Here is a 20563-nt window from a genome sequence, read left to right as displayed (position 1 = left end):
GTACACAACATAGCCAATGACACTTAAATGAACAGTACACCTCCATATTAAATAACTTATTGTTTACTAAAAGAACAGTACACCGCCATATTAAAAAGCATTCATGATTAACAAATGTACACAATAAACAGGAATTTTACCAAGTGGAACATCCACTTCATAATTTGACTGCTGATGCATCATTGGACGAACTCGACATCAATCATCACTGCACGGTCACTGATTGGCTGGTTTGGCCCTTACATTAGTTCAAACTGTCTGCAGTTTATTAGTACCTCATTTGAAAGTTGTTTTAGTAACTCATTGCAACAAAGACAAAAATAAATTTATTATTGTGACAATTTAACAAAATGCACGGTTTGCGTTCAAAAAGGAATGTCTAAACAGGAAGTGGTAATGGCGCCTCAACATATCACCTGAGGTCAACTGGGTGTGAGAACTAGGCCAGTGATCCTCAAACCGTGGTGGTACAACAAACAATTACTTAAATATTCAAACACATTGTTCATGTTCAAACTGTGTAATATTATAGTGGTCAAATATATTCAATATACACTTGTTAAATAGAACTGCTGCTGTGTTTTTAATGAATACTTTGGCCTACTACACTACTGCATTTTAATGTTGGTCATTATAGTGGTAATTGGAGAGCCAAGTTTTTTTGTAGGGGGTACTCACTGAAAAAGGTTTGAGAACCACTGATTGAGGCCACAGGATTAACTTTTCAATAGCAGCATCCATCCATTTTCTACCCTCGTACCTTTTGGGGTCACAGGGGTTGCTGGAGCCTCTCATCTGCATCTGGGCGGATGGCGGGTTACACCCTGGACAAGTTGCTTCTTCATATATTAAACTAAACTGCCCTACACAACACATTTAAAACGGGTCAGAAATGTATTCATCTGTAATTTCTTCTTTCGTCCACAAGGGGGCGCCAATGCTGTTCGTATTGGCAATGACGTAGTTTGTTTGCTAGGCCCTACCAGGATTCGAATTCATTGAAAGACAATGAAATCTAATCGTATCCACTATCCAGTAGTCATTTAGAATCCATTACATTGTATTATACAAATGGCAAAATAAAATATTTTAGGTTTTAATTTATTCCAAAATGTTTATCCAAAACGAAACATTTGCATTTTAAAAGTGTAGGATTGAAACACTGTGCATGCTGTAACCTCCACAAAGCAACCAGGATGAACGTAATATTGTGTGAATGTAGTGAGGACTTCAAATAAAAAAATGATGCAATGGGAACAAACCACAACAGTGGCACTTCGAATAAATAGATTTCTAAGTGCTCTAAAAATAAAAATGGTTGCCGTAATCTCCAATAACAAACGACAGGTGAAGAAGATCAACTCAAAAGCTTTTTATTTTGTCTCAATACTAAAAGATGTCCACTTCAGCTTGTGTGATTCAAATATTTTACAATGAAGCAAAGAAAAAGTCATACTTTAAATTATGATGGGATTACAGGTCAATGGGATTTGGGCCTCGTTTGTGTTGTGGGAAGCAAACTTCCAACTAAGCATGGGATGGTCCAAGGTTCCTCACGATGATCCTTTTCTGGATTTAAGGCATTGGTGTAGAAATCCCAGCCAGCGTCTGTCTTCAACACTCCTGGTTCCAGTGTTCCATGTCCGAGGCCCCTAAACATGTGAATTACAGTGTTGGCAGTTCAATTAATGAACGGTCAGAAAGAATCCACCGTGAAGAGCTCATCTTAACTAGTCAAATTCTCTTTTTATTTTATTTTCCATTGACAAAACATAGAAAAGAACCCTCATTCAAAACTCAAACTTCCAGGAGGACCATGTCAAACATTTACCACATCTGCAGCACACGCCCCCCCCCAACACTCAAGCAGCACGGGTCTGATCTTCACACACAGAGGGTGGTAACAGAGAGAAAATAAAGCACACGACAGACGCACAACAGTCCACATTGAATTAGACATCAAGAGGAAACAAGCATGTGACCGTTTATACTTAAGCACTACTTGGGCTGGGAAATGGTGAGAGAAAGAGCGGATTAATGTCCTTGTGATGACCATTAGGGACACACTCACTCGCACAAAGCCACAGGTTCTTCCAACTCTTGCAGGCATTTGTCCTTTCCACAAGAAAAAGAAAAAAAATAGCCAAAAGAAAAACAAGCAGTCTTTCCTCACTCGTGCTTTCGTTCACGTTGCACTCGCTCGCTGCACATCATCCCACTCATCGATCTCAGACAAGAAGTCCATGACAAAGGGAGAGGAATAGAAGGCAACACCCACCGTCGAGCACAGTAAATGCAGAGTGAAGCTTGTTCTTTGATGGCAAAGCATTTAGACGTGCGAGGAGGGCAAGTGATACTGAGATCTGTAGAACATTGCTGCCAGTGAGGCGCTTCCTCCCGGGAGAGAGCGAAAGAGTTGGTGAACTGCAGGAGAGACGTTCATCAAGGCGTTTCCATCAGATGGCAAAAAAAAAGATGCACTGCATTCAGAACATAATCACGTCTTATAGCACTAATGTGACAGGCGCATGTTTATAAATAATCTTGCATGCACATACTGTATCTCAAACGGTCTAACTAACCCCAGTCCAACTACACATCAGTCACACACAGTTAACAAAAAAAAGGCAGTGTGTTTTATACCCAGTTCCCCGCTTCTACTTACCAGATTAGCCTATTATAGAATCAACTTAAATGTTATCTACATGCCCCAATTTGAAGACTTAGTATCCATAGAGGCACCAAAGCTGGAGTTGAAACCGCTGTTGGAGGCGGAGTTGGTGCCTGCAGCCCAACCCAGACTAGCGGAGGTGCCGCCACCGCCGCTGTAATTGGTGCTGGTGGAACTATATGTTTGATCTCTGGTGGTGGAGGGTGTACCCGTAGCAGACGTCATACCCTGCTGGTTAGCCAGCATACCCATCATGCCCCAACTGCTCTGGAGCGCCGCCTGCGCAGCTGCCACCATGGCCGGGTTTAAGCCCAAGGCCCCGAAATTAACCCCCCCGCTACCGCTGCCTAGCCCTGCGCGACTACCGCCATACACCTGACTGAACCCGCCAGCACCAAAGCGCCCTCGCTCCATCATTTGCCTACTGTTGTTGTGTTTGGGCTCCGCATTGGAGATGTGCACGCTGACACCCTTGATGATCAAGTCCTCGCCACACAGGGCCTGAGCCACCTGAGGAAACGTCAACAAGTCGTTATGGCCATCACGCCACCTTTTCTTCAACGTGTACTTTCTGGATGAAGAATCATACCTGGTCGTCAGCAAAGGTCACAAACGCAAACGCACGGAAAGGTTTAGGGATGAAAACATCAGTGACTTCACCGTATTGCATGAAGTACTGTCGCAGCTCCTCTGGAGTCATGTCCTCTGTGCAGCGGCCAACAAAGATTTTACGACTGCGCATTGGCTCGTCTGGTAAGGCCTGACCAGGATAAAAAACATGCTTATTAAAAAATTGTGAGCAATTCATCATTAGGGATGTACCGATGTGGCGATCTTCGTGACAAAGTCTATACACAGTGTGGAGCTGCTCCCCTAAACTAATAAAGATCACATGTATTCAAGAAACTAAGCTGCATTTCTTAGTATTTTAAGTATCATCCCTGGAGGATGAGGCTGACAGGTTACACAGATAAAAAGCCAGGACAAGTCATGCTAATAGCTAAACTAAGCTAGATTTCAACACCAAGAAATAAGTGCTTAGTTAAATTTTAAGAAGTGTAGATAGAAGTACATTGCAGCACAAGGTAAGCAGATATGATATTATTGATAATAAAATGATCAGATTGATACTTTTCCAAAATAATTTTTGGGCTGTTTTTGTTCATGTTTAGAAGCTCAGGGAATACATCCCTTGACACAGGCAGCCTTAATGGGCAAAAACCAAAGGGTGTATAAGAGTAGCACACAGTAGATTTTGTTTAATTATTGTGCACTATTGACTGTTTTGATCAAAATTTTGTATGTAATATAGGAGAATAAGGAACTAGTTAAAATACCGTGTTGATCGTTATTCTGTCATTAGCAGTTATCCTAAAGGGGAACATTATCACCAGACCTATGTAAGCGTCAATATATACCTTGATGTTGCAGAAAAAATACCATATGTTTTTTTAACCGATTTCCGAACTCTAAAAGGGTGAATTTGGCGATTTAAACGCCTTTCATTTGATAGCCTGTCAGAGCGATGACCTTTCACCCATGACGTCACAACATGAAGCAATCCGCCATTTTCTCAATCTTATTACACGCACCAAGTCAAATCAGCTCTGTTATTTTCCGTTTTTTCGACTGTTTTCCCATACCTTGGAGACATCATACCTCGTCGGTGTGTTGTCGGAGGGTGTAACAACACTAACAGAGGGATGGATTCAAGTTGCACCAGTGGCCAAAAGATGCGAAAGTCCCTCGTTTGTTCCGCACACTTTACCGACGACAGCTATGCTACGACAGAGATGGCAAGAATGTGTGGATATCCTGTGACACTCAAAGCAGATGCATTTCCAACGATAAAGTCAACGAAATCTGCAATATTGGAAAATAAACCACCACTTAATCTGCCGGAGTGCGTGAGCTATTCAGGGACGACGGCAGTCTCTTCCCGCAGAAGAGCGAGGTAAACCCCCTGGATATGTTGGCAAAGACATGATTTATGCCTCTTCTTTTTCTGTCTCATTTTGTCCACCAAACTTATAACGTTGTGCATGAATTCACAAAGGTGAGTTTTGTTGATGTTATTGACCTATGTTGAGTGTGCTAATCAGACATGTTTGGTCACGGCGTGACTGCAAGCTAATCGATGCTAACATGCTATTTAGGCTAGCTGTATGTACATATTGCATCATAATGCCTCATTTGTAGCTATATTTGCATCCAGCCTTTCCCTCCACCCACATTTAATGCCAAACACACACATATCAATCGTTGGTTAGAAGGCGATCGCCGAATTCGTCCGCGCTTCCTCCCGTGCCGCTGTCTGTCGTGATATGGCTCAAAAGCTTCTGTTTCTTTTTTAATTTTGTTTTCGGTACCTGCCTCCACACTACAACCATCCGTTTCAATACATGCGTAATCTATTGAATCGCTTACGGCGCAGAAATCCGAGTCTGAATCCGAGCTACTATGCTATACCTTTCTGTGCTATCCGCCATGTTTGTTTTTGGTGGCTTCACGCAGTAACGTCACAGGACAATAGACGGGTGGATATAGCGATGGTGTATATCAGGTACTTTGAAGCCGTTTTTCGGGATATTGCGTGATGGGTACAATTTTGAAAAAAACTTCGAAAAATAAAATAAGCCACTGGGAACTGATTTTTATTGGTTTTAACCTTTCAAAAATTGTGATAATTTTCCCCTTTAAATACATTAAAAAACGTCAGTTCATCGATGTGATCGGTATCAGCTGATCTCCCTCATGGAGGATTGGAATCGGTAACGAAACCCTGATCCAAACATCCCTAGTCAACAATATTGATCATTCCAGGGATGGAGCTATTTGAACCCTTTTTGGTTCTTGTTGTTTTCTATTTTATATATTGTTAATTTTAGTCTTTTTTTCACCCCAGTCTCTGTTATTAGTTATATTAGATTTTTTACATATTCTTGAAAATATATTTTATATTACATTATTCAGATCGTTAATTTTAACGTTTATTCTGCAGTGTGGTGTTTTCCTCAATTCTCAGTGCCATGTTTACTTATTGAGAGGCCGTAAGCGCAAATTGGCAGCCATGTTTCTGTCAATCGACCCCAAAGCAGCCATTGCTTTCATTTGCACCAAAAATAATGCATTAATATTTAATATCAATGAGCCCAGAAACACCGCCCAAGGCTTTACTGTATATGGCTAGATCTGAAGTCGTAGACATTTTATGTTGTGAAACAATGTGTTAAATTTTACCTATATTTTTATGAGGAACCCTTTTGAGGCTTTAATATAAAAAATAACTTGAATTTTTACTTTTTCTTGGAATTTCTTCCCGTTTTGACACCATTTTTGTATTGAAAGGGTAATATTTACCAAACGGGTTGGAAGTAGGGCTGGGCGATATATCGCGGGTTTGTCTCTGTGCGATATAGAAAATGACTATATCATAATATTCGAGTATACGTTCTCACGCAGTTGTATTTAGCTGCGGGCATTACACTTCAGGCTCTTCCTACTCCTTGTCTCCTCACAGACAGCAAGTGCACAAACTTACACACGTCACGTCATACGTCACATACGTATACGCCCTTGCCCTGCAGAGAGGTAGCAGCGTGGCTAACATTAGCTGTGATGCTAGCGGACTCGGATGTGCTGATTCTCATCCCAGTCGAGTGGTAATACGAGAGAAAGAAGGTGCGAATATGGTAACAAATGAATGAAGAATTAATTCCCAAGAAAAACAGCACGGGGTCAATCGTCTGGCGGTGGTTCGGCTTCAAGCGGGAATATGTCGAATAGACAACTTTAATTTGTCAACTGTGGGGCACAAGCGTTGCTTCCAAAAGTAGCATTACTGCTAATGTGTAGCATCATTTGAAAAGTCACCTGCTAAAAACTTAATTAAATACAGTTTTGGTAATTTGACTTAATTGTGATTTTCTTCTCTGCATGAAAGTTTAAAATGAGCATATATTAATGCAGTATGAACAAGAATGTTTTAATGTAGACACATAGAATCATCATACTGCTGTGATTATATGTATCAAGTGTTCATTCAAGGCTAAGGCAAAATACAGAGATATATATCGTATATCTGATATTAAAAAAAGATCATATCGCCCAGCCCTAGTTGGAAGTAGTTCCATCTACTATCACTTTTCTTCTGCCGACAGCAAACTAATTGATTGAACCAACTCTACTGGTTGAAGCCAAGTATTACACTCTACGAATCACAATTGTGCAATTCATCAGGAGCTATGAAATGATGAATTGTAAGTCTTACAAATGGGGAGGGTCAGTGGTACCTTTGAGTTGGGCAGCTTGCAGTCACACCATCGCCCATCAATCATGTGTCTCTGAGAAATCACTTTCACTTGGGTTTCGTAGTCAGTGAAGCGCACAAAGCCAAAACCTTTAGAGTTGCCCTTTGCATCTCTCTTGATCTGGAAAGAATACAAATAAAATAGTAGCTTATTGGTAATGCTCTGTTTAATCCATCCATCCATTTTTCTACTGCTTGTGACTTCTGGGGTACGTCCAAAAAAAGAAGAGAACTTCGCTAATGTATTAGGCCACCATTAGGAGTTAAGTTAGATGACACTGTAACTCTGCTTCTTAACATACAGATTAGTTCAATTGGATGTTGCACTTAACACACATTAAACCTTGAGGCTTCTGTGTTATACAATGCAACATCCCTTTAAGACTTTTAAAAGACTATAATCACTATTTTTTTAACACCATGTGTCATGTACATACTGACAAAAAATACAAAGACATGAAGAAAAACGTGAGGTCGATAATAAATGTTAAGTATATTAATTCCATCCCTGTTTACATTGGAAAACAAAATGTTTAACTTAACATCACAACTGTCGTTTTTAGGATTTGCCATCGAGTTCCAATGCCCTTATTCCCAACTTTCTTAAGAGTACTTTCAGAAGGTGCAGTGTGCTTCATATTGAGTGGTTTTACACAATAACCAGAAAGTTGGCCGTGGTGAAGGAAAGCACAACAATATGTCATTTGTTAAGGGAAATGTTAGCATCTCTGCTAAAACTAAATGGTTAACTTTTGCAGTTTTTTCAGAATTGAGCAAACAGAGAACATCTACTTTGTAACAAGATTCAACAAAACATGGAGCTCAGACAGAACACAAATTAAAAAGCGGTAGACAAAATTGGGATAGGATGACAGAACTTCAAGAATATGGACAACATAAATTTTTTTATTTAATCTTAAATACATTTTCACCTGGGGTGTTAAGTTGATCCTTGTAAGGTTATCCAAGTTTTTTTTGCGTTTCAGCATCATTTGCCGGAGACTTGTGCTGGATTTTCTTTTTGCTTTATCATATTTTCATTCACTTTCACTGCAATGTTTACAAACGCTGTCCTCAACAATGGCTTCGTATCCAGATTGTAACCTGAGTTGTGACGTCACTTTAAATGTTTCTATCCACTAGCTTCATGTGTTTGCTCTGAAGCCACACATCGTTAGAACGGGGACTTACCTATTTTAGACAAATAACTTGGCTTTGCTGTGGGCTTTTGGAATCTCTGCTGCTAGCTTAACTCTGCTGTAACTTACCGCTCCGCACGCAGAACATAGCACATTGGCTGTGCTCCATAAATTCTGACTGGGCTTCACATGTAGTTTATTAGTTCTGTTTGGTTGTTAATAGTGCGCTCAGAATTAAAATGCAATGAATTTTTATTATTGTATTTTAACAATACACGACAATATCTTTTTTTAAAAAATATTGCCATATTTAAGACTTTCCACGAGATTTTGATATATTTTAAGACTTTAAATTCCAATTATTGGATTTAAGACTTTTTAAGACCATGCAGATACCCTGTTTGTTGCAAATCAATCTTCATGCTAACCATGTTCCATTATTTAGGGTTTCACTATCTATCCATCACAACTACAAACCTTGTGGCATTTTAGGACTTCTGCACAGCACATTGTGTATCAAAGAAAAGGTTAGGATGGCATGCTTAAGTACCTGTACCATGATGACCTCGCCAAAGGGGCTGAAATATTCCTTCAGGTCTTGTTCTGTGGTTTTCCATGGCAGGCCGAGGACAATCAAGTCTGATGTCTTCTGAAAACCCCTTTTGATTTTAACAGCTGAAGCGGCGTCAATTTCTTCCATCTTTCTTTTGTTGTCTGTCGAGAAGAAGTGTAGTTAAATGTAAATAAACAAAATGTTTAATGGGTGAATTTATGGACTGATGAACATTACTTGTGCCTAAAATCAGAGAGAATTTGCTTGAGCGCAAAAATAATGATTTAAGTGGTGAATCTGTATTTTCATTTGCAATTTAAATTTTCTCAACAGTTAAGAAAGATCTGTACATTTTCTACCGCTCGTCCCTATTATTATTAAATTAGTGTGGTGCACAGAACATCAATTTCCACTTTTATTAGCCCCGGGTCCAATGGATCCGGGGCTTATTTATAAAATCTTATATGTAACAGAAATGTGTAGGGGGGGTGTATGGTGTGTGTGGTCATTATATATATGTATTCTGATATATGTTCTTCATAGAAAATGAGCCTAAGTCAGCAAGTCTCAGTTTCTTTTAATAAAAAATTAAAACGGGTCCCACAGACACAAGGTATGTATGTTATATATAGTTATTAAAATCTGATTAAAACCAAGAGTAAGATGACCTATTTAGTGTTAATATTTGAGTGGGCAAAGGTTAAGAAACCCTGCATTAGGGGATACCTGCAAAGCCAGTGAGTCTCAGTTTGAAAAATTAATTAATTTCATCATTTTTCTTTTAATTAAAAAATGAAAATGGGTCCCACAAACCCGAACACCACACAAGGGTTAAATAAACATGTGTTATATATAGTTATTAAAACAAGTTTAAAACCAAGAGTAAGATTACTGATTTAGTGTTAATATTTGAGTGGGCAGAGGTTAAGAAGCCCTGCATTAGGGGACACCTGCAGAGTCAGTGATTCTCAGTTTGAAAATTTAATAATTTTTCGTTTCATAAAATGAAAATGGGTCCCACAGACCCAAACACCACACAAGGGTTAAATAAATATGTATGTTATATATAGTTATTAAAATATGATTAAAACCAAGAGTAAGGTTACTAATTTAGTTTTAATATTTGAGTGGGCAAAAGTTAAGAAACCCTGCATGAGGGGACACCTGCAAAGGCGGTGAGTCTCAAGTTAAAAAAATTAATTAATTGCACCATTTTTCTTTTAATTAAAAATTAAAATTGCCCTACGGATCCGAACACCACACAAGGGTAAACCTTTGTGTGGTGTTCAGGTCTGTGGGACCCATTTTCATTTTATTAAACGAAAAATTTATAATTTTTTCAAACAGACTCACTGACTCTGCAGGTGTCGCCTAAGGCAGGGTTTTCTTAACCTTTGCCCACTCAAATATTAACACTAAATTAGTAATCTTAATCTTGGTTTTAATTAGATTCGTATAACTATATATAATATACATACCGTATTTCCTTGAATTGCCGCAGGGCATATAGTATGCGCCTGCCTTGAATTACTGCCGGGTCAAACTCGCTTCCCAAAATAATTTGCGCATGCTTAGTATTACCGCAGGTCAAACTCGTGACGTCACGAGAGACACTTCCCCTGTCATCATTTTCAAAATGGAGGAGGCTGATTTCAATACCGGTAATTTGAAATCGCATAAAGGGAAGAAGATTAAGAGCTATTCAGTAGGATTTAAGGTCCAAGTTTACATAACACTCAAATTTTTACTGCATACCTTTAGCAAGTGCCGGAGTGAGAAGAGGTTTTAAAATAATTAGCGCATGCTTACTTTTATAACATGCCTTTGGTAAGCGCAGGAGTGAGAAAAGGTTTTAAATTAATTAGCGCCCCGGCGGCAATTCAAGGAAATACGGTATTTTTTTAACTAAATATGTATGTTATATATGGTTATTAAAATATGATTAAAACCAAGAGTAAGTTTACAAATTTAGTGTTAAAATTTGAGTGGGCAAAAATGAAGAAACCCTGCATGAGGAGACACCTGCAAAGCCAGTGAGTCTCAAGTTGGAAAAATTAAAGTTAAAGTACCAATGATTGTCACACACATACGAGATGTGGCGAAATTATTCTCTGCATTTGACCCATCACCCTTGATCACCCCCTGGTATGTGAGGGGAGCAGTGGGCAGCAGCGGTGCCGTGCCCGGGAATCATTTATGGTGATTTAACCCCCAATTCCAACCCTTAATGCTGAGTGCCAAGCAGGGAGGTAATGCATCATTTTTCTTTTAATAAAAAATGAAAACTGGTCCCACAGATCCAAACACCACACAAGGGTTAAATAAATATGTATGTTATACATAGTTATTAAATCTGATTAAAACCAAGAGTAAGATTACTAATTTAGTGTTAACATTTGAGTGGGCAAAGGTTAAGAAACCCTGCATTAGGGGACACCTGCATCAGAAACATGATTGTTTAACAATTGTGATTACGAGGAATTGAATGGTTTCTTGCAGTTATTGTTTCAAGGTTTCTCATTGTAGCCCATTGGGTTGACTTTTTCCTTGCCCTGAGCCGAGAATGTCGTGTTGGCTTGTGCAGCCCTTTGAGACACTTGCGATTTAGGGCTATACAAATAAACGTTGATTGATTGATAATACAAGATGTTGTTGCGGCCTTCTCTTTGTATTAGAAGCCCCTGGCAAAGTGACGAGTGGACAAGTCCTCCTCACCTTTGGGGTAGTTGACCACGTAGACCAGGTTACCCCACTCGCTCTCCGGGGCATGCAGGACTCCCTCCACCAGCCGGACTCCGCGCATACACTGGGACTCCGGGTTCCTGTAGCGGAGCCCGCACGCCCCCGGGAACTGAGCCGCGACCGACGACAGCAGAACCGTGCCGTCGTCCTCCGAGGGGATCTCCATGGGCTCCTCGTTCTCATCTTCGGCCACCCGAATGTACAACTCGGACATGTTCTCTGAAAGACTGGCGGCCAGCTTGAAGCCTGCGTGCGCTAATGCTACCAAGGGCTATTGCTCGATACGCAAATGTTGCGCTGGAGTTAGTCGCTCGACTTTGCTTTGGCGTGTGGCCAAGCAACAAGAACAAACCAGTAAGACGTCACAGCGCTCCGAGGGATGGAACATTTAATAGCTGGCGGCCGTTAAAAAGCGTCACTTTTCTCGCACGGACAAGTTAGCTTGCCTGCTAGCCACGAGAAGCTAGCGAACGCGAGAGGGCTCGAAAAATGAATGAGCGTCCACTCCGACGGCGGCTTTGTAGTCTACAGATACAAACGCTATCCTTTTACCTACGTCGTATGGCCAAACGGAGACACAAATTGCAGAAATTACGGGAATTATAGTTCGGAGGTTAGCGAATCACAATGAGCAACTACACGCGCCGGATACCTGCGAAGTTAGCCAACAAAATGGCTGCTTAACATTTGGGAATGACGTCACTCCCATGAGCACCCTTGTTTTCCCGGCGAGACAAGGCGTTACATTTGACGCTAATATTAGTTATTTGCTGTGTTTTATCAGCCCTTAATACTCTCCGCTGAATGTTTAGCGGTATGTTGTTTTGTTGAGCTCACATTTGGCGTGTTTAAAAGTTTATTGACACTGAAAACATCGAAGTAAAATACAAACACGATTGGAAATGCCTGAAAATGGTTAATGACGTGTATTTTAGTGCAATTAATCATGATTCCAGTTTGTCTTAAATAAATAAATACAAAAAAATTAATGTTTTTTTGTATCGTAAATGCGATTTGGGGGGCATTTGTCGCCAAAGTTGCCAGATGGAAAATGACAAATTATCGTACTAGGACAGTGGTTCTTAACCTTGTCGGAGGTACCGAACCCCACCAGTTTCATATGCGCATTCACCGAACCCTTCTTAGTGAAAAATACAAAGTTTTTTTTTTTTAATTCAAGACAAAGTTATGTGTTTTTGGTAACACTTTAGTATGGAGAACACATTCTAAGTAACAAAGACTTAATTTAGAGGTTTTTGGACACTAGGGGAACATATTCTAAGTAACAAAGACTTAATTTGGAGTTATTTGGTTAGGGTTAGGGTTAGATGGTTAGGGTTATAATGAGGCCATGCCGAATAAGGCATTGATAAGTACTTAATAATGACTAGTTAAGAGCCAATATGTTACTAATTTGCATGTTAATAAGCAACTAATTAATGGTGAATATGTCCCCCATACTAAAGTGTTACCATGTTTTTTTTCTGGTGCACAAAATGAACCGTGCATGAACATCACCATGTTCAAAGAACAAAACCGACACTAAACTCACACTAGACTGCATAAACTCACAACAATTTTTACACCTGCAAATCAGTGTGACTTCTGCTGTTGCCGTATACGTAATACGCCGATACTTAGAAGTTTTTATCGAGACGATGAGTCGAGTGGGTTTTGACCTCTGCCGAACCCCTGAGGCCGACTCACCGAACCCCAGGGTTTGATCGAACCCAGTTTAAGAACCACTGTACTAGAACATTAATGATTGATTGAGACTTTTATTAATAGATTGCACAGTACAGTACATATTCCGTACAATTGCCCATTAAATGGTAAAGTGTTTCAACATGTTTAAGTTGGGGTCCACGTTAATCAATTCATGGTAAACAGGTGTCCAAACGTTTTCCACCAAAAAAATAATGCATGCGGGGGGGTGGCATTTTGATCTTTTATCGTTTTTCAAACCAATACATTGTATGGATTTTATTTTATAACCTTTAGGTCATAAAAATGTTAAACTATTTAATTTTTTAGTGAATGCCTAAATCTCTAGATCAGTGGTTCTCAACCTTTTTTCAGTGATGTACCCCCTGTGAACATTTTTTTAATTCAAGTACCCCCTAATCAGAGCAAAGCCTTTTTGGTTGAAAAAAAGAGATAAGGAAGTAAAATACAGCACTATGTCATCAGTTTCTGATTTATTAATTTATATAACAATGCAAAAATATTGCTCATTTTTAGTGGTCTTTCTTGAACTATTTGGAAAAAAAAGATATACAAATAACAAAAAAATTGTTCAAAAATAAACAAGTGATTCAATTATAAATAAAGATTTCTACACATAGAAGTAATCATCAACTTAAAGTGCCCTCTTTTGGGATTGTAATAGAGATCCATCTGGATTCATGAACTTCATTCTAAACATTTCTTCACAAAAAAATAAATCTTTAACATCAATATTTATGGAACATGTCCACAAACAATCTAGCGGTCAACACTGAATATTGCATTGTTGCATTTCTTTTCACAGTTTATCAACTTACATTCATATTTTATTTAAGTATTATTCAATAAATATATTTAGAAATGATTTTTGAATTGTTGCTATTTTAAAAATATTTTTGAAAAATCTCACGTACTCCTTGGCATACCTTCAAGTACCCCCAGGGGTACGCGTACACCCATTTGAGAACCACTGTACTAGAACATTAATTATTGATTGAAACTTTTATTAGTAGATTGCACAGTACAGTACATATTCCGTACAATTGACCACTAAATGGTAAAACCCGAATAAGTGTTTCAACTTGTTTATGTTGGGGTCCACGTTAATCAGTTCATGGTAAACAGGTGTCCAAACGTTTTCCACCGACAAAAATAAAGCATGCGGGGGGTGGCAGGTTGATCTTTTTCGTTTTTCAAATCAATACATTGTATATATTTTATTTTATAACCTTTAGGTCATAAAAATGTTAAACTATTTCATTTTTTAGTGGATGCCTAAATCTCTAGATCAGTGGTTCTCAACCTTTTATCAGTGATGTACCCCCTGTAAACATTTTTTTAATACAAGTACTCCCTAATCAGAGCAAAGCATTTTTGGTTGAAAAAAAGAGATAAGGAACTAAAATACAGCACTATGTCATCAGTTTCTGATTTATTAAATTGTATAACAGTGCAAAATATTGCTAATTTTTAGTGGTCTTTCTTGAACTATTTGGAAAAAAAAGATATAAAAATAACAATATAGTTGAAAAATAAAGAAATGATTCAATTATAAATAAAGATTTCTACACATAGAAGTAATCATCAACTTAAAGTGCCCTCTTTGGGGATTGTAATAGAGATCCATCTGGATTCATGAACTTCATTCTAAACATTTCTTCACAAAAAAATAAATCTTTAACATCAATATTTATGGAACATGTCCACAAACAATCTAGCTGTCAACACTGAATATTGCATTGTTGCATTTCTTTTCACAGTTTATCAACTTACATTCATATTTCATTGAAGTATTATTCAATAAATATATTTACAAAGGATTTTTGAATTGTTGCTATTTTTAGAATATTTTAGAAAAATCTCACGTACCCCTTGGCATACCTTCAAGTACCCCCAGGGGTACGCGTACACCCATTTGAGAACCACTGTACTAGAACATTAATGATTGATTGAGACTTTTATTAGTAGATTGCACAGTACAGTACATATTCCGTACAATTGACCACTAAATGGTAAAACCCGAATAAGTGTTTTAACTTGTTTATGTTGGGGTCCACGTTAATCAGTTCATGGTAAACAGGTGTCCAAACGTTTTCCACCGACAAAAAAAAAGCATGCGGGGGGTGGCAGTTTGATCTTTTTCGTTTTTCAAATCAATACATTGTATACATTTTATTTTATAAACTTTAGGTCATAAAAATGTTAAACTATTTATTTTTTTATTGGATGCCTAAATCTTTAGATCAGGGGTCACCAACCTTTTTGAAACCAGGAGCTGCTTCTTGGGTACTGATTACACACTTAAATAAATTGCCAGAAATAGCCCCATCCATCCATCCATCATCTTCCGCTTATCCGAGGTCGGGTGGCGGGGGCAGCAGCCTAAGCAAGGAAGCCCAGACTTCCCTCTCACCAGCCACTTCGTCTAGCTCTTCCCGGGGGATCCCGAGGCGTTCCCAGACCAGCCGGGAGACATAGTCTTCCCATCGTGTCCTGGGTCTTCCCCGTGGCCTCCTACCGGCTGGACGTGCCCTAAACACCTACCTAGGGAGGCGTTCGGGTGGCATCCTGACCAGATGCCCGAACCACCTCATCTGGCTCCTCTCGATGTGGAGGAGCAGCGGCTTTACTTTGAGTTCCTCCCGGATGGCAGAGCTTCTCACCCTATCTCTAAGGGAGAGCCCCGCCACCCGGCGGAGGAAACTCATTTCGGCCGCTTGTACCCGTGATCTTATCCTTTCGGTCATGACCCAAAGCTCATGACCATAGGTGAGGATGGGAACGTAGATCGATCGGTATATTGAGAGCTTTGCCTTCCGGCTCAGCTCCTTCTTCCCCACAACGGATTGATACAACGTTCGCATTACTGGAGACGCCGCACCGATCCGCCTGTCGATCTCCCGATCCACTCTTCCCCCATTCGTGAACAAGACTCCTAGGTACTTGAACTCCTCCACTTGGGGCAGGGTCTCCTCCCCAACCCGGAGATGGCACTCCACCCTTTTCCGGGCAAGAACCATGGACTCGGACTTGGAGGTGCTGATTCTCATTCCGGTCGCTTCACACTCGGCTGCGAACCGATACAGCGAGAGCTGAAGATCCCGGCCAGAGGAAGCCATCAGGACCACATCATCTGCAAAAAGCAGAGGCCCAATCCCGCGGCCACCAAAACGGAACCCCTAACGCCTTGGCTGCGCCTAGAAATTCTGTCCATAAAAGTTATGAACAGAATCGGTGACAAAGCCTTGGCGGAGTCCAACCCTCCCTGGAAACGTGTCCGACTTACTGCCAGCAATGCGGACCAAGCTTTGACACTGATCATACAGGGAGCGGACCGCCACAATAAGAGAGTCCGGTACCCTATACTCTCTGAGCACTCCCCACAGGACTTCCCGAGGGACGCGGTCGAATGCCTTCTCCAAGTCCACAAAGCACATGTAGACTGGTTGGACAAACTCCCATGCACCCTCAAGAACCCTGCCGAGAGTATAGAGCTGGTCCACAGTTCCACGACCAGGACGAAAACCACACTGTTCCTCCTGGATCTGAGGTTCGACTATCCGGCGTAGCCTCCTCTCCAGTACACCTGAATAAACCTTACCGGGAAGGCTGAGGAGTGTGATCCCACGATAGTTGGAACACACCCTCCGGTCCCCCTTCTTAAAGAGAAGGACCACCACCCCGGTCTGCCAATCCAGGGGTACCGCCCCCGATGTCCATGCGATGCTGCAGAGTCTTGTCAACCAAGACAGCCCCACAGCATCCAGAGCCTTAAGGAACTCCGGGCGGATCTCATCTACCCCCGGGGCCTTGCCGCCGAGGAGCTTTTTGACTACCTCAGCAACCTCATCCCCAGAAATAGGAGAGCCCACCACAGATTCCCCAGGCACCGCTTCCTCAAAGGAAGACATGTTGGTGGGATTGAGGAGGTTTTCGAAGTATTCCTTCCACCGATCCACAACATCCGCAGTCGAAGTCAGCAGAACACCATCCGCACCATACACTCTGTTGATAGTGCACTGCTTCCCCTTCCTGAGGCGGCGTATGGTGGTCCAGAATCACTTCGAAGCCGTCCGGAAGTCGTTTTCCATGGCTTCCCCGAACTCTTCCCATGTCCGAGTTTTTTTGCCTCCACGACCGCTAAAGCTGCACACCACTTGGCCCGTCGGTACCCGTCCACTGCCTCCGGAGTCCTATGAGCCAAAAGAACCCAATAGGACTCCTTCTTCAGCTTGACGGCATCCCTCACTGCTGGTGTCCACCAACGGGTTCTGGGATTACCGCCACGACAGGCGCCAACAACCTTGCGGCCACAGCTCCAATCAGCTGCCTCGACAATAGAGGTTTGGAACATAGTCCACTCGGACTCAATGTCCCGCACCTCCCTCGTGACATGTTCAAAGTTCTCCCGGAGGTGTGAATTGAAACTTTCTCTGACAGGGTACTCTGCCAGACGTTCCCAGCAGACCCTTACAATGCGCTTGGGCCTGCCAGGTCTGTCCGGCATCCTACCCCACCATCGCAGCCAACTGACCACCAGGTGGTGATCGGTAGTAAGCTCCTCCCCTCTCTTCACCCGAGTGTCCAACACATGAGGCTGCAAATTTGATGACACACCTACAAAGTCGATCATGGAACTGCGGCCTAGGGTGTCCTGGTGCCAAGTGCACATATGGACACCCTTATGTTTGAACATAGTGTTTGTTATGGACAATCCGTGACGAGCACAAAAGTCCAATAACATAACACCACTCGGGTTTAGATCCGGGCGACCATTCTTCCCAATCACGCCTCTCCAAGTTTCACTGTCGTTGCCAACATGAGCGTTGAAGTCCCCCAGTAGGACAAGGGAATCACCCGGGGGAGCACTTTCCAGTACTCCCTCGAGTGTACCCAAAAAGGGTGGGTACTCTGAACTGCTGTTTGGTGTGTAAGCACAAACAATAGTCAGGACCCGTCCCCCCACCCGAAGGCGGAGGGAAGCTACCCTTTCGTCCACTGGGTTGAACTCCAACGTGCAGGCTTTGAGCCGGGGGGCAATGAGAATTGCCACCCCAGCCCGTCGCCTCTCACTGCCGGCAACGCCAGAGTGGAAGAGAGTCCAGTCCCTCTCGAGAGAACTGGTTCCAGAGCCCTTGCTGTGCGTCGAGGTGAGTCCGACTATATCCAGCCGGAACTTCTCTACCTCGCGCACTAGCTCAGGCTCTTTCCCCCCCAGTGAGGTGACGTTCCACGTCCCAAGAGCTAGCTTCTGTAGCCGAGGATCGGACCGCCAAGTGCCCTGCCTTCGGCTGTCGACCAGCTCACAATGCACCCGACCTCTATGGCCCCTCCTATGAGTGGTGAGCCCATTGGAGGGATGACCCACATTGCCTCTTCGGGCTATGGGGCTATGGGGACAGGCCCGGCCACCAGGCGCTCGCCATCGTGCCCCAACTCCGGGCCTGGCTCCAGAGCGGGGCCCCGGTGACCCGCGTCCAGGCAAGGGAAATCTGAGTTCATTTTGTTGTAATTCCATAGAAGTCTTTGAGCTGTTCTTTTTCTGATCACTCACCTAGGACCTGTTTGTCTTGGGAGACCCTACAAGGGGACATAGAAGACCCCGGACAACATAGCTCCTAGGATCATTGGGACACGCAAACTCCTCTACCACGGTAAGGTAGCAGCTCAGAGAGGATGCCAGAAATAGCCAATTTGCTCAATTTACCTTTAATAAATACATCTATATATATATAAAAAATGGGTATTTCTGTATGTCATTCCGTCGTACATTTTTTTTCCTTTTATGGAAGGTTTTTTGTAGAGAATAAATGATGAAAAAAAACCACTTAATTGAACGGTTTAAGAGGAGAAAATAGGAAAAAATGAAAATAACATTTTAAAACATAGTTTATCTTCAATTTCGACTCTTTAAAATTCCAAATTCAACCGAAAAAAAAAAAGAAAAAAACTAGCTAATTAGAATCTTTTTGAAAAAATAAAAATAAAATAAGAATTTATGGAACATCATTAGTAATTTTTTCTGGTTAAGATTAATTTTAGAATTTTGATTACATGTTTTAAATAGGTTAAAATCCAATCTGCACTTTTTTTTATAATATATAACAAATTGGACCAAGCAATATTTCTAACAAAGACAAATCATTATTGATTGAAATTGTCAGGAAAGAAGAGGAAGGAATCCATCCATCCATTTTCTACCGCTTATTCCCTTTTGGGGTCGCGGAGGGCGCTGGCGCCTATCTCAGCTACAATCGGGCGGAAGGCGGGGTACACCCTGGACAAGTCGCCACCTCATCGCAGGGCCAACACAGATAGACAGACAACATTCACACTCACATTCACACACTAGGGCCAATTTAGTGTTGCCAATCAACCTATCCCCAGGTGCATGTCTTTGGAAGTGGGAGGAAGCCGGAGTACCCGGAGGGAACCCACGCAGTCACGGGGAGAACATGCAAACTCCACACAGAAATATCCCGAGCCCGGGATTGAACCCTGACTACTCAGGACCTTCATATTGTGAGGCACTTGCACTAACCCCTCTTTCACCGTGCTGCCCACACACATAAATAAATACATTTATCTCCTGATGATTGAGGGAACCCCTCATGAAACAGTTCTGTAGAGAGGAAGTAGTCTTGTGATTTTTCCCACACATTTAAATAAATAAATATACATATATATATATATATATATATATATATATATATATATATATATATATATATATATATAATCCGTTCATGAATGAGCATATCCGTTTGGCCACTGTGTTAAATGAAGAAGTCTGATATACAAAATTTGCAGGCAGCATACCCTTTCCCCATCGAACTGTCCTGGATGAATTGAAATGATTTTTTTCCAATCATTTTGAAACTTGCAAGCGTACTTCTTCTTCTTACTCGTTGTCGCCGTGTCTCTTCTTCGTTCTTCTTCTTCGTCTCTGTTATGTTTTTGGACATTATTGTGAGGCAGACGCACTAACCCCTCTGCCACCGTGAAGCCCGAGGAAGGAATTTAAAAGGTAAAAGGTATATGTGTTTAAAAATCCTAAAATCATTTTTAAGGTTGTATTTTAATCTCTAAAATTGTCTTTATGAAAGTTATAAGAAGCAAAGTAAAAAAATAAATGAATTTATTTAAACAAGTGAAGACCAAGTCTTTAAAATATTTTCTTGGATTTTCAAATTCTGTTTGAGTTTTGTCTCTCTTAGAATTAAAAATGTCGAGCAAAGCGAGACCAGCTTGCTAGTAAATAAATACAATTAAAAAAATAGAGGCAGTTCACTGGTAAGTGCTGCTATTTGAGCTATATTTAGAACAGGCCCGCGGGCGACTCATCTGGTCCTTACGGGCAACCTGGAGCCCGCGGGCACCGCGTTGGTGACCCCTGCTCTAGATCAACTTCATGAATTGATTAA

The 20563-nt window shown here is 41.3% G+C and overlaps 1 protein-coding gene across 6 annotated transcripts; it reads right to left on the bottom strand.

Moving 5' to 3' along the window:
• Nucleotides 1-1357: 1357 nt before the first annotated feature.
• On the bottom strand, nt 1358-12114 carry tardbpa (TAR DNA binding protein a). 6 transcript variants are annotated; one of them, XR_009807205.1, is made up of 7 exons: nt 11388-12111; nt 8670-8833; nt 6964-7101; nt 3261-3431; nt 3097-3181; nt 2279-2424; nt 1358-1652 (listed from the first exon to the last, which is right to left on the bottom strand). XR_009807205.1 is itself a non-coding variant. In XM_061903917.1 (7 exons), the coding sequence occupies exons 1-7, from the start codon at nt 11626-11628 to the stop codon at nt 1615-1617; spliced, it is 987 nt and encodes a 328-aa protein (XP_061759901.1). In that variant the 5' UTR covers nt 11629-12112; the 3' UTR covers nt 1358-1614. The 6 variants fall into 6 exon arrangements, 5 of the variants coding, with proteins under 5 accessions (XP_061759901.1, XP_061759903.1, XP_061759900.1 ...); XM_061903917.1 differs by having other exon boundaries at nt 3093-3181; nt 11388-12112; XM_061903919.1 differs by lacking the exon at nt 2279-2424 and having other exon boundaries at nt 11388-12112.
• Nucleotides 12115-20563: the final 8449 nt, after the last annotated feature.

Source organism: Nerophis ophidion, linkage group LG06 (assembly GCF_033978795.1).
Source record: "Nerophis ophidion isolate RoL-2023_Sa linkage group LG06, RoL_Noph_v1.0, whole genome shotgun sequence".
Lineage (NCBI taxonomy): Eukaryota > Metazoa > Chordata > Actinopteri > Syngnathiformes > Syngnathidae > Nerophis > Nerophis ophidion.
The sequence above is the reverse complement of the archived record's forward strand: the minus strand, read 5'-3'. Positions and strand labels throughout refer to the sequence as shown.

Bases quoted from the DNA above. Each gene is read 5' to 3' on its own strand.
- tardbpa (XM_061903915.1), bottom strand. From the start codon at position 11,628: ATGTCCGAGTTGTACATTCGGGTGGCCGAAGATGAGAACGAGGAGCCC. The intron at 8,834-11,387 runs GTGAGGAGGACT...TCTTCTCGACAG, and splicing joins CGTGGTCAACTACCCCAAAG to ACAACAAAAGAAAGATGGAA. The intron at 7,102-8,669 runs GTACTTAAGCAT...TATTCTTTCCAG, and splicing joins GCGAGGTCATCATGGTACAG to ATCAAGAGAGATGCAAAGGG.